This window comes from Camelus ferus, chromosome 5, assembly GCF_009834535.1.
Source record: "Camelus ferus isolate YT-003-E chromosome 5, BCGSAC_Cfer_1.0, whole genome shotgun sequence".
In the NCBI taxonomy this organism is placed as follows: Eukaryota; Metazoa; Chordata; class Mammalia; order Artiodactyla; family Camelidae; genus Camelus; species Camelus ferus.
The window spans coordinates 64269241-64283293 of NC_045700.1; the positions used below are offsets into that span (position 1 = coordinate 64269241).

General features: G+C 37.6%; 1 protein-coding gene across 10 annotated transcripts in view; it reads right to left on the reverse strand.

Moving 5' to 3' along the window:
* The window catches only part of UNC80 (unc-80 homolog, NALCN channel complex subunit), a 190476-nt gene that overhangs the window by 88191 nt on the left and 88232 nt on the right, over positions 1-14053 (reverse strand). For 9 of the 10 annotated variants that reach the window (XM_032479957.1, XM_032479955.1, XM_032479954.1 and 6 more), the window contains exons 26-27: positions 9979-10144; positions 2781-2881 (exon numbers count right to left, since the gene is read on the reverse strand). In XM_032479957.1, coding sequence (XP_032335848.1) covers positions 2781-2881; positions 9979-10144 — 267 coding nt within the window. Of the gene's footprint in view, positions 1-2780; positions 2882-4757; positions 4962-9978; positions 10145-14053 lie in introns of all 10 variants that reach the window. The other variant, XM_032479961.1, reaches the window with a different exon arrangement.

A 14053-nucleotide genomic window follows, 5' to 3' on the forward strand; every position in this document is an offset into this window, starting at 1 on the left:
AGTGGATAAGATCCTGTCAAGAAGAGAGGTTCAGAGAAGTGAGACTGACACTGTGACTGTTTTCCTTTCTAAGCCTTTGCTGGTTGAGTAGCTAAGAAACCAGGCAGAAACCAGCTGACAAGCAGAGCAGAGATTTTGGAAATTGCACTGTGATGGGGAAACAGAATTGGGATTTCTGACCCATCAAGACAGAGAGGCTCTCAGACGTACCCCAGATGCTCACTGGGTACTTTGGAAGCCTTTGTACTAGGGTGTGTGTGTGTGTGTGTGTGTGTGTGTGTGTCAGGGAGACGGGGTGGGGGATAGAAACACTGCAGGTCAAATCAGCTTAGGACCAAGGCGATCTTCTTTGCTGTCTGCTGAAGTATATGGTGGATCCTCTGTGGAAGGAGATAAAACTATCCAGAGCCTCTATAATTCTATCATTTTAAAAGTTAATAATCTTTGTTTTAAATTCACAGCAAAATTAAGTAGAAAGTACAGAGTTCCCATATTCCTCCTGCCCCCAAACATGAGTAGCCTCTTTCATTATCAACATCCCCCACAAGACTGGCACATTTGTTAACACTTGATGACTCTATGTTGACACATTATCACTCAGACTATAGTTTACATTAGGGTTCACTCTTGATGTGGTGCATCCTATGGGTTTTTTGATGACATGTACCCAACATTGTGCTTCTATAAGTTTTCATCCACCATGTCTAGGAGTCAATGAAATAATCAGACAACTTAAGGAGCAGGAGGACCAAGAGAATACAATAGATTCATAGACTGAAGTTATCAGCCATGGACTTTAAAATATGTATGATCAATTCTGATCAAAATAGAAATCAAAAAATATTTTAACTGAAAGATAATGAACATACAATGTGTCAAACCTTGTGTGATACAGCTAAAGCAATTTCTAGAGATTTATAGCTTTAAATGAATGTTAGCCAAGCAGCTGGAAATCAATTATCTAAGTATCTATTATCAAGAATTATGAAAGAAAACAAATTAAAGTCAAATAAAGTAATAAAGATCACAGCAGAAATTAATGAAACCAAACATTCCCAAAACAACAAAAAAGAATCTTGTACTTTGCCTAATAAAAATCGACCCATTTCTAGCAACACTGATCAAAAAAAGAGAAGTAACTCACCAATATCAGAAATGATAAAGGCACATCACTGCAGATCCCACAGAATTTAAAATGATCTAAAGAAAATATTATAAACACCTATTTTGCCAATAAATGTGAATAACTGAATTAAATTAACAAACTCCTAGAAAAGAAATCAATTTACCCACACTGTTCCCAGATGAAATAGAAAAACTGAATGGTCTTAATTATATTACAGAAATTAAATCTGTAATTAAAAACCTTCCTACAAAGAAATTTTTAAATCTAGAAAGTTCCACCAATGATTTCTTCTAAATATTTAAAGAAGAAATAAAACTGATCTTCACAAACACTTCCAGAGTATTAACACTACATAGAAAACTAAAAAGCATTACTGAAGAAATTTTGAGATCTTAAATAAATGGTAGGACATAAATTAATGGAAAGATTGACGATTTTATACATATACAATAAATATTTCAATTCCTCTATTTTAAATGATCTTTATATTCAATATAAGGCTGCTGTGGAAGCTTTTTTTTAATGGAAATTAACAAGGCAATACTAATAGAAGCAAACATAGCCAAGGATAGACCAGGACATCCTGAGGAAGAACAAAGCTGGAGGATTTACACTTGTGAAAACAAAAAGAAACCAGACACGACAGAGTACTTAGCATATGACACAAATACACTTTTCAAAAATAGACAAAACCAATCTTTGGTGTTAGCATGGTAGTTAGGAGAAGTTAGTGGCTGGTGGAGGGCCCAGGTAGAGCTTCTAAGGTGTTGATAATGTTCATCTTGACCTGGTGGTGGTTATACAGATGTGTTTACTTTGTGAAAATTTATTGTGCAGTACACACAGGTTGTGTATACTTTTCAACATGTTAAGTTGAACTTCACCAAAAAGTTTACTTTAAAAACAGCTGCCTCAGAGATTCTCAAAATCAGCCAGTTCTGAGGGCTTAGCACTGAAAGTCTGAGCATTATACCCCAGCCAGCCCTAATCTGACCCTACCAAGAAGTCAGATTAAAATCAGAGGAGATGGAGATAGTCCATATCTAAGATCCATAATAGTGCTGGCAGTGCCCTGCTAACTGTGGCTCTCACGTCATGCTTCCTTACCTTTCTTTTCCTTTCTTCATGCCCACTCAAACCCTGAACTCTGATCTGTGCCTGAGGTACCCCTGGGATCCCTTCTTCCCTGGACCTTCTGGAAAGCCTTTTGAGCTGTGACCTTCATCACCTTAGAATCTCCAAGTCCTGGTTTACAATTTGGTCAAATACAGACTCAAGACAGACACCATGACCTTGCTCTCAGCATTTGTGGTGACCTGTATAAAACTGATTGTGAATGCCTTGCCTATGTCACTCAGGCTATCTTGATCACCAACCTGGTCTGGTCCCTCAGGGTTTTCCCTGACTTATACTGACCCACAAGCCAACCATAACAAAGGACCTTTGGTCTTAGATAAGCTTACAATGAATTCAATCCAGAAAATTATCAATCTTAGTGAGTACTCAGAGGTTCAGCTGAAATATAAGCCTATGGTTCTTCTTGGAGGTGGAAATGGATGGATGGTTTCAGTATAGTCTCCTGCCCTCCCTCCACAGATCTTCCCCAAAGCCAAAAGAAATTGATCTCAGGGCTCTTTCTGAGATTCCTACTTACGTGAAGCCAGGACATGTTCCTGTGGTAGTTTTCCTCCGTGCCCACAGTGCTCATTCCCTCTGGCTCAATACTGGGCTCACTTGCACTCCAAGGACTCCCTTCTTCAAAAGAAAAATACCAAGAAAAGTTGTATGGTCCTGTCTCCCTGGAGACCATGCTGCTATGGTATAGCTGTCCATGCTTTTGAATCCTAGGGCAGACTACCATGGCCCAGAGGGTTATGGGCAGAGCAGCGACTTGAGTGGAGAGGTATGACTAGGAGCGGTTCCCTTCATCACCAGCCAAACTGATGATTACAAAGACATTTATGACCTCTGTTATGGTGGCTTCCATTTTGAGACATGGGAGCAGAGGGAAAAACAGAGTCAAGTCCTTGAATTGCTGAGATGAGCAAGTTACTGACTGAGTGTGCCCAAATTTATTGAGCGTGCCCAAGTCCATTCCAGACTGCCCAGACCTTGCAGGTGTACTTAAGTAGGGACACCAACCAACCTGCAGTGGCCACACGGGGTGCTGCTACCTCCACTGCTGCCGTGACTACGGCCAGTGCTACCGCTCTGAACACCATCTGGCTTTGCTATCAGAGCTATTTCACAGATGGGCGGGTGCCTTGGAAAAACTAAGGGAATTTGAAAGCAGTTGTGCCCAGTTGTGGACAACCCTTTGTCCAAACTCCTTTCTGCAGGAAAATACGAAGGAGGTCTCTCGCAGGAATTCGCTACTTAGTATACTAGATAACAAAGCTCTGTCCTCAAATCTACAAGGCATTTTGGGTATTTTCTATGACAAACTATGCTTCTAGCTTGGATAGTTTGATTTAACAGCTTAGGCTAAATTAATCAGTTTTAATAATTAATTCAAATAATATTTTCCCCCAAACTAACTGATGATCCTGTTACAGCTAAGACCTGTAACAAAAGACATCATTAGGTTTTTTTTTTTCCTATTGTCTCCTTTAAAAATAAACTGAATCTTAACTAACGCATAAATTAGCTATTTTCAAGGGCAAGGGTGGGTAAAACATTTCCTATTTTAAACTCTCTTTGATGAGCTATACTAAGTCTCTATTTCAGCAGACTTGATTGATAATTTATCCACATTTCCTGACTGACTTCTGAAGCGGCCTACTTAGGGAAAAAAAAAAAAACCTTTCCATTTTGGTTTTCATACAGGGACTGAATGGCAAAGACCATGTACTTCACTTTTTACCTAACAGTTAAATTTCAGGCAGCTGGTGAGCCCTACTGGCACGACTGCTTAACCTTTTTCTTGTCTATTAAGACAGTGATCAGGAACCAAAGGACTAAGACATTTTGGGGTTCTGTGGATCTTAAAGTGACAATCTACAGCTCTAATGCTCTGTTTGTATATAGAGCTCCTACTCAGGAGTTTGACACATTTAGAGCATCCCTTCAGAGTAAACAGGGAGTAAACAAAATTATCCCCATTGGGTAGCTGGGGAAAACAGTCCCTGAGAAGTTAAGTGATTCGCTGAAGGTCACTCATTCTTAGGTGTAGACATTTTTCCTCTGAAATTTTGGTTGTTTTTACTGGGAAATAGAAACTTTTATTTACAGAAGACCTTATGCTAGCTGTCTGTCCCCAAGGGAATTTCTGCATTTTTGCTTGAAAGGTCCTGACCAGAAGAATGGATGCACAAACATCTGGATTTCCAAAAACTGTCCCTGTCATTAAAATGTTTTCTTTCCCTCATGTAGACTCTCTGGCTCCCAGCCCAGAGCTGCTGAATCAGAATCTGCACTTTAGCAAGCTCCCAGCTGACCGACCGTGTGCACGTTAAGGTTGGAGCAGCCCTGCTCGAGAGGGCAGCCTGGTTTTCAGACTGAATGAACGCTCTAACCTATGACTCTGTCCTCCATCTACCGATGTGTAAGAAAATGGACTTGAGCTGTTTCAGGATTTGGGCCCTGTCTTCCTGCCCCCCACGTCCCTGCACACCCCACTCCTCTATGTTACCTAGGTCAGTGACAGTGTCCCTGCTCTGGGACAGCTGCAGCTCCTCAGCCTCAGACTCTGAGTCCTGCCGTGATAACTTGCTGCTCTTTAAGCTGCCGACCCGGCGAATGCTGGACAAGGAACCCCCCTTCTTCACCTGGAAACTGCGGGTTCCTTTAATCTGGAGCAGGCGGGAACCTCCTATCCTGATCTTCCTGCTGGGAACTGTATTAAAAGAATAAAATAGGGCTTTTTCCCCCTTAGTTCTCCCCAGCCAGTGTTAGATCCAAGCTCTCCCCAACTTGTCCCTGAACAGCCTCCTCTCTGTTGGCCGGGACGAGCAGCATGTCTGGACAAGGAGCTTCTCCCAAGCCCCCCGTCAGGCGGCTTTGTTAGGCGGGCAGGAGGCTGGGTCCACCAGGAAGGGCTGGTGCAGCTTCTCTCTCGGACACATAGCTCATCGGTGCTGGGAACACCTGCTCTCTCTCTGGCCCAGGGTTCACAAGCATGAGCGCACCCCGCCGCAGCATCCTCCACGACTGTTAGTACGTTCACACAGCATCACTGCTTGATTCAGTAGGACCACAAACCATTTGTTTTTGTCTTTCTTTTGAAATGGAACTTACAGACTCATGTGAGTTATGGAAACCCCTTCATTTAGGAATACCTCGTTAAGAAATAAAAACAAGTTCTCTCTCCAACAGTCAGCAGTGGGCTCCGCTCAGTTCCTTAGCCAAGGCACTATATAGGATCTGTTTTCAGTGGGGTGCTTTGGGTGAACCTGAGTGTGAAATGGTTCCATTTTCAATGCACCTAGTGATTTCATAGCATCCTCCTCTCAGTCAATAGGTTGGGTGAGATATGAGTCCAAAAGTTGCAACACTCTGAGCCAACCTTACAGTCTACGTGTACCAAGAAGAACATGCATTATTCATCTTTAGTGTTCTGGAAGAAACAGTCATCAGTGAGGAAAATAAAAGGGTAAAAGAAACACATTCAACTCGAAACCTACTTTTTAATCAAAAGCATCCTTATTTCCCATAGTCATATACACACCTCCTTCCTCTTCTTTGAAGATTTGATATTGTCACATATTGATTTTGTAAAAGTGAGATAAAGAAAGTTTTCAGGGCTTAAAGTGATGATCAGGAAGGGGCCATTTCTTAAGACAGGAACAAGATTTTTTACTAATGATTTAAGGCATAGCTATTAATATTTTTAAAAGTCCCAATCAGGGAGATTGCATTTTAGCCTAAAGTTTCTTACTCACAGGGTAGCTAGTATGTGACTGTGACAGAACTTGCATTGCTCCATAAAATGTTAATTAAGTATGGATTTTAGTGCCACATAAAGAAGCTTGGAAGAATTCCTATTGAATAATGTGAAATGTTTCATCTCTGACCTATTCTTGCGATTGGGAAAGATGGAAATCATCACCACTCAGCTGGCAAAGGCCTCATGGAGCTCCCTGAACACATCTGGATAGAATTTCACATTTGGATAGAAATTCTTGCAGCAGAGTTGGATACACTCCACAAGGACTATAGACCAGAGTGCTCTGTGTTAATTATAGCACAAAACTCAACCACTGTATTTTTCAGGCTTCACTGTATTATTTCTAGGTTTAATTGAGACTTTGTGACCTACCTGAAATGTATTTGAAACTTAAGAATATACTTATCATTTTTAATAACTATTAATCCAATTTCATCTCAAAGTAGATTGGGAAGTAGAGAAAAATATTAAAGAAATAAGTTTCAAAACTTTCTTACAGAGGCACACTTGGCATTCTTTGCCTGATTTCATGATCTTTTTTCATCCTACAAATATGGCAAAATAACCCCAAATTAATAGGATCTGAAACAAATTTAATTTTGAGAACCTCTTCTACCACCAAAGATAATGGGAGACATCCTACAGCACTGAAAAATTAATGTTCAGAATTACGGCACTGGTTATTTACAAAGGATACAGCAGTTAGAATTCAGATTTGGCATAGTACACAAGAGACATCAGTTGAGATTGTACACCATCGAATTTTAGCCTTTGTTTCCATGACAACGAGAACTGGTATGAAAGTGAAACAAATTCATCCAAATTGGATAAAACATCTCTTTTCCCTTTTCTCTCAGTATATCCACAGTATATTCATTAGCAAGTCTTGCTGGTGCCACACTTTAAAATATCATTGGATTTTGAAAGCTGCATCACCTACTCCCTGGACTAATATAACTATGAAACTTCCTCTTACCCTCACTCCCGCAGTTCAACTCATCTTTCAAATACATAAATTATAAATACAAATATTATATCACTTTTCTAGTCAAAGCCTGCTAACAACTCTCAGACACGTTTAAAATAGAATTACATTTCTAACCACATTTATAGGCCCTATTTATTTGCTCTTTGCCTGACCCCATCTCCTATCACTTTTCCTCCAACTCATTCTGTTGCAACCATGTTGAACTTTTTGCCCTTCTTCACTTGCTCCAAGTTCATTCCTACATCAGAGCCTTGTTCTGTTGTCTCTGCGTTTTGTATGCCCTTTGTATGACTGGCTCCTTCACATCATACAGGTCTCAGACCAGTCTCACTTATGGGGCCCGTCTGACTACAATCCCTCCCACTCCAGGTCACTACTAATTCTCTGACTCTAATTTGTTTTCCTTCATACTATATATATCTAATTGAAATTAATGTTATTCACTATTACATTATTAACTATTAGCTAAGATAAACTAAAATATATGTGGGAAATTTTCCCTGTTCATCACTGTATTCTAGGAAACTGTAACAGTGCCCAGTATATACTAGGTGTTCAATAGATGACTGCTGAATGATCAGACATGTCTTGGTGTCTGTATTTTAGAATGCCAATCTTAGTTTGTATTTGGAATATGGATAAAATGATTGAACAGAACTTGCTTGGAGATTTTAGGCAGACATTTTTAGTTCTAAGGATTATTTCATGTTAGTTTTCCTTTGCAGGATCCAAATTGTCCTCAGGCTGTTTATTTCAAGAACTGACATTTTTAGATGTTATACAAACAGATGGTATGAAATTTTAAATATAATTTTAATAATTTACATTAGCAGGGTCCCTGTGGTCCCCCTTTTCACATCCGCTTTGGCAGCTGGTATCAGCTTGTGAAAAGGGTTAAGGAATATTTAGGAATCTTTGGGAAGGTTTTTGCCAACTGGTAAAGGACATTTTATGAATATGTTCTCTTTTTATTCATAGTTTCAGTTTCCTGTTCTTCATTTATGATACAAATTTCATACAATCACATAGCCATTCTATGAGGAGAAAAACTCTTTGTGTATTGAATATTAAAGGCAATTTACATGAACGATAATCATGAATTAAAGTGTTCTTAAAAATTAATGAGGTCTTTTTTTTTAAATGGTGTAGAATTTACTCTGCTTAAATTTAACCATGTCAGTATTAGCAATAATACTGACACAATTAGAAATAGTATCTAACACAATACTTTGGGGAAAAAAAAATCCCTGTGGGATATGTTTAAAACATGGAAGTGTCTTATCATCTGCAGTTATCCTTTCAGAAGTACCAGTATCTGAAAAAGCCTTGACTTGATACTTCATACTCAGAAATTGCTAAAACTTGGCTAAATCCTTCCTGCAACATGGCTTCTATTAAACCATAAATTCAAAACAATATGATATGATTACTTGCATTTTTAAATGTCATGACAACAATATGACCTTGAAATATTAACAAGTTTTTTTTTGAGAATATATCCATTCCTTACAAAATTTTAAATATTTTTAATATGTTGTGGCTTCTCTATCTAGGGTTATTCCTTTCAGAATTATGCATTCCTTTAATTATCATTTATGGAGTCACTGTCTGCAGGACACTAGAAATTATCCCAATGCATAAAATTGTCTTTGACTCTTTTTACAAATGTGCTGATGTTCTTTCAATTGGAGTTCATCATTCAAACATTGAGGGGCAAAGAAATTTGAGAAATAGAAAAATCAGGTAGAGAAGTTGACAATTCAAAGGAGACTTTAAAGAGCAACTTAAAATTCTGCAATCTCTAACTCATATTTAGGATTTTCTGCATAGGTTCTAATTTCTATGCTCATGATATATAGAGATATATATATAAGGATAATTGTTTATTGTGTACTTATTATGTATCTGGTACTGAGTTTATGTTTTACTTGCATTGTCTCATTTAAAGCCCTCAACATTATAATGTGGTAGGTGTTATTAATCTAATTTTACAGAGAAGAAAATTGACTTAGAAAGTAAACAGCTTGGATAAGGTCACATAACTAGTCACTCTATTTCATTATCTTAAGGTGCACATTTTTTTACATTTGAACATATCTAAAATTGAGATTTGTCTTACAATTGGTGACATCTTAGGATAACCTGTGCCAGGCAGCATTTGTGACACATTTGCTATTGCCTGTGTTCATGTGAATATCTAAAGCACTGGCAACAAAATATAAAAAACGGGTGCCAGTGTTTTTTAAGTCCAAGGAGTCAAATGATAGCTGGATGGAGGAGCGGGTAACGTGGTAAGTCAGATGCGTTTGGCAACATTACTGAAGCAGGAACTGAAGGTGGCTAGCTTCATAAAATTGCACACTGGCTTAAAGTAACTAACACCAATCGCTTTACTTCTCTTACTAGATTTATTTAAGAAATGATGTATTACTAATATTCAGATGGCACAGAGGACATTATCACATATAAAAACACAGACATGGACAATTCCGAGTTGAAAAATGATTAAGAATTTGAACTCTGAATTGAAGATGGTTTAGAAAAACTTTAACTTGGATCATATATATACTGATACAAGATTATATATACTGATAATAAAAATCTATGCCTAATTACATCTGAAAGTTCTCTCAATAAGAATGAAACATACATTAAGTGATAAAGTATTGCCTACGAGCTGAATGGGGAGTATTTTTCCTTTCTTATTAGTATATAAGATAATGGTTCATCTTACAACTGATGGCATCTTAAATCCAATGGGATTTGGAGAATTTCTGAGCTGGAAATAGAACCCAAGCCTCCCTGACTGCAGAGTCCAACCCCTAACCAGTGTGACTGCCTACCTCATTGAGCAAACACAGTGCTGTACAGAGCCAAAAATTCTGGACTTCTTTTAGTGCACAATTCTGCCATTTAGACCCCAGACCAAATGCTCTACAAGAAACCCTGAAAGATGAATTAATTTTTGCTTTTCCATACCTTTCTTCTCCTCAACACCTGCATCTGATTTGAGGGTGTGGCTACTACTGTGAAGGGAATCTTTTGAGTCTTCATTTTCATCCAGGACCCCAGCAAAGCTGATCTTCCTCTCATATCTGTGCCGGTCTAGCTCAGGATCCAAACGAAGTCTGCAGCTTTCCAAGTCCTGAAATAGCAGTGGGGAGCACGTGAGTGCTGGCATCTCCCCAGCACTGCACTGGTCTTATGGAGAACCTCCCTCCATGAATTGCACCCAGCTGCATTTAAACAGCCAAATTCCCTCTTATCTAATGCCAATTGTAGATTGTGGCCATGAAAACATTTTCCTTAATCCATAGGTTAGGGATTCAGTCCCACAGGACTATCTCCATTTCAGCCACCAACTGCAAGCCCAGATTGTTAGCTGTGCTTCTGACCAACTGGCTATAAACCGAAGGTTCCAACAACCTTGGGTTCAACTGATTTGCTAGAGGGGCTCACAAGACTCAGAGAAACACTTTGCTTACTAGATTACCAGTTTACTACACAAGGATATAATCAGTAACAGCTAGACGGAAGTAATGCCATAGGGCCAGGTATGGGGAAAGGGTGTGGAGCTTCCATTGCCTCTCCAAGGGCACCCCTTTCCCCAACCTTCATGTGTTCACCAACCAGAAGCTCTCCGCACCCTGTCCTTTGGGTTTTTATGGAGGCTTCATCCCATAGGCATGACTGATTAAATCACCAGCTCCTGGCAGTTGATTCAACCTCTAGCCCCTTTCCTCTCTGTGGAGGTGAGAGGGTGGGACATGAAAGTTTCAATTTTCTAATCACTTGGTTGCTTCCTCTATCGACCAGCTGGATCCTTAGGTGATTTAGAGGCAATCCAAAAGTTACCTCATTAATATAACAAAAGACACTTTGATCACGCTCCAACGTTAAAGAAATTGCAAGGGTTCTAGGAGCTCTGTGCCAGAAACAAGGATGAAGACCAAATACATTATTTCTTATTGTACATTACAATATCACACAACAGAAATAGAAAACAAATACAGAGATGATGTTGGAGTTAAATCTTCAGGATTAAGTAAGATTAGCTTGGCAAACAAGGAGGAAAAGGCAGTTCAGGCTTAAGGAACCTGATGTGTGAGGCCAGAGGCTCAAAACAGGATCATACACTGGGGGAATTTCTCACTGTCTTCTAGGAAGACTTCAGTATAACAGCGGATCCATCACTATCTGCTTATGAACAGAATGATCCCACACACTAAAGTAAACCTTGGGGAGTGTAAATATTTAGTAGTTTGTTTGACCTGTGAGGCCCCAAGTTGAACATTTGAACTGTTCTGTGAACGGAGTCTTCCTCATGCTGAAGATCATATTTAATCATTAACCTCTAAAACACTTTCAGACCTGGTAAGTGAAAAATATATAAAATGCTAACTTTATTTTTATACAGCATTTTTCCTAATTATGACATAGTAAGCCCTCAGATTCGAATAGCACGGAAAACAAAAAATAGTTTGAAAAACTCAGTTTGCGCTAAGATGAAAATCTTATGCTTTTAATTGTTGCTAATAAATGAAACTTTAGACTCTACATATTGTTTCTTCTTTTCCCTTTGAATTAAGAATAGAAGTTATGCTTTGGTATTCAGAAAATTATATCACATCTAGAAAAATAAGGAACTACATGGAGTCTATTTAACATTGTCAAAAAATATTCTAGGAATATAATTGCTTCTCTGAAATTAATCCCTTTTAGGAAAAAAAATAACCAACTAATTTCTATTTTGGTAGCCACATTTAATTAGACTCATTTCTTAGTTGGGACAAAAAGTAATACAAAACAAGTCTGGTTCTCAAAAGTAATCTCTTTCAACTTCCACTTTTATCTACTTGCCAAAATCCCACTTATCTTTCAAAGCTACATTCAAATGTGAACTCTTCCAGGAAGGTTCTTCAGATTTTTCCAGTCCCTTATTTGGCCAGCCCCGGCCCTCTGCTCCTTTCTTAAGTGTGGTGTTTATGCATTGGTTTTCCTGTTATAATATATTCATCTCTGGGTCACGTCCTCTCCCATGTCTGGAACCATCGCACCACCTTGCTCAGTCTTACTCTCAAATATTCATCAGTCTGGTCTTCATATATGTGAACTGTGTTTTGCTTCGGATTTTTTTTAACTTTAGGAACATTTGGAATCCAGCAGTATATTCTTTATAAACTGATTTGTTAAATCCTGTTGGTACAGTTTCTAGCACAATCTTATACAAAAGCATCCAATATGTTGTTTTCCCTAATGAGGGAATATAGACGCCTGGAGACTGCCTTACTGTCTTTATTATTATGGACTCATATCATCATCGGATGAGAAATAACTTCTTTTAATTCCATGTTGCTTGGTCATCGGTTATTGGTTTTACTAATTCAACTGGGAAACATTTGAATAGACCGGCAGTTTTATAAACAAAATTCTGTAAAAAAATTTCTTTGTTGTTCTCAGGTTTGGAAGTTAATATTTAGAGAAAAATTTGATTATTATGCTTTTCAGATGATGAATCTTGTAAAAAATGCTTTTTCCATTTTTAAATATTATTTGTATGGTTTACAAAAAGAGTGAATAAAAATGCTATCAGAAGTTATTTTTTAGGGGGGGAGTATACTAAGTTGCATCTAGGGATCTATGTGGGAAAAATTTGTTAAGTCAGTAAAAATACATTTTTAGCAACATTTTAAAATCTTTTGATATCATTTTTCCTTTTACCTCTGTTCCCCACCAATGAGTGGCCTCCTGGGATTTCTTGACCCTATCAAATTAACTTTTATTTTAATTATCGTACTTCAGATATTTTTGCATTCTCTTCTACACTTGGAATATAACTAGGACTTTTTCAAACAAATATTTCATAGGGAAATATCTTTTATTTGGAAATGGCCTTATGACATTTCTACCAGAAAGACTTTTAGTTGGTGGAAAGTTTCTGTTCCCAATTTTCTCCCATCTTCAAGCCTCAGATCCCAGAATATTTTTAATTTGAAGTGATTATTTTACTACCTTCTACTTTTATTATTCTATACATTAGAGTAACTTTTTTTTTACTGCTATTAAAAATGTTCCTGAATAAATAAAACATTCCAAAGGTCTATAAATACCCTTGTAGCAATGTCTTGTTAAAATTTTAAAATATTTCATCTTGGTGGTATTTATGCTGAGTCTGTTACAGTCACTATTGAGTACAATTTCTTAAAAAACAACTTCAAGTGTTTATAGCTTCTGTGTTGGTAAAACAGTTTTATGATACTATTTTTTCTACAATAGTTTAAAATGTGACTTGAGTTTTCTTCACCATCAAATACGGTTAGGTATATTAAACATGAGAAAAAAGTCTTCCCCATTTACTTTATAAAGGTCACATCTCAACACAAAATATATATCTACACTTGACAATGAAAATCCTAGTGTAATGAATAAAAGATTTCTGAGACCTAGTGAAAGGCAGTGTAACAGTGAAAAAGTTCCTCTTATTGAATAAATGATTGCAGGTTCTGTTTTTGCTTAATTTCTTGGCATTTCCTACTAGTCTGCTAGGTGGTTATACAGTAATTTTTAAAAGATTTGATTGATTTTTTTTAAAAATAAAATTTGTTACAATAATAAGGGACATTAAACTATAGTTTCATAGTGTTGAAAGGAAGAACAAAAATAACTGTCAAATTTTAAGGTTCCTATTTTTTAAAAATCATAATGGGCCAAAATGGTGACCATTGAAAATCTGAACACTTAAAAGTAGGTATGTTTCTGTGCTTTTATCAAGGCTTTAGTATAATTAGAATGTTACAGGTTAACACTGACAGAGGCCTACAGATCAGACATTTTCTCATGCTTGACTTTAAACTAAACCCATCTGGTAAGTGGTGGTTTTGATTTGGTTTTATACAGTAGTCTCAATATAATACTGAAGGTGACAATTCAGAAAAATAAAGGCCCAGGATAACATGAAATTAAATAAAGGTAGAAGGAAGAACTCCCCTTTCCAATATTTAAATGGTATAGTTTCACAGTCCAAATGTGGATATGTTTCTCTTGAAAACATATT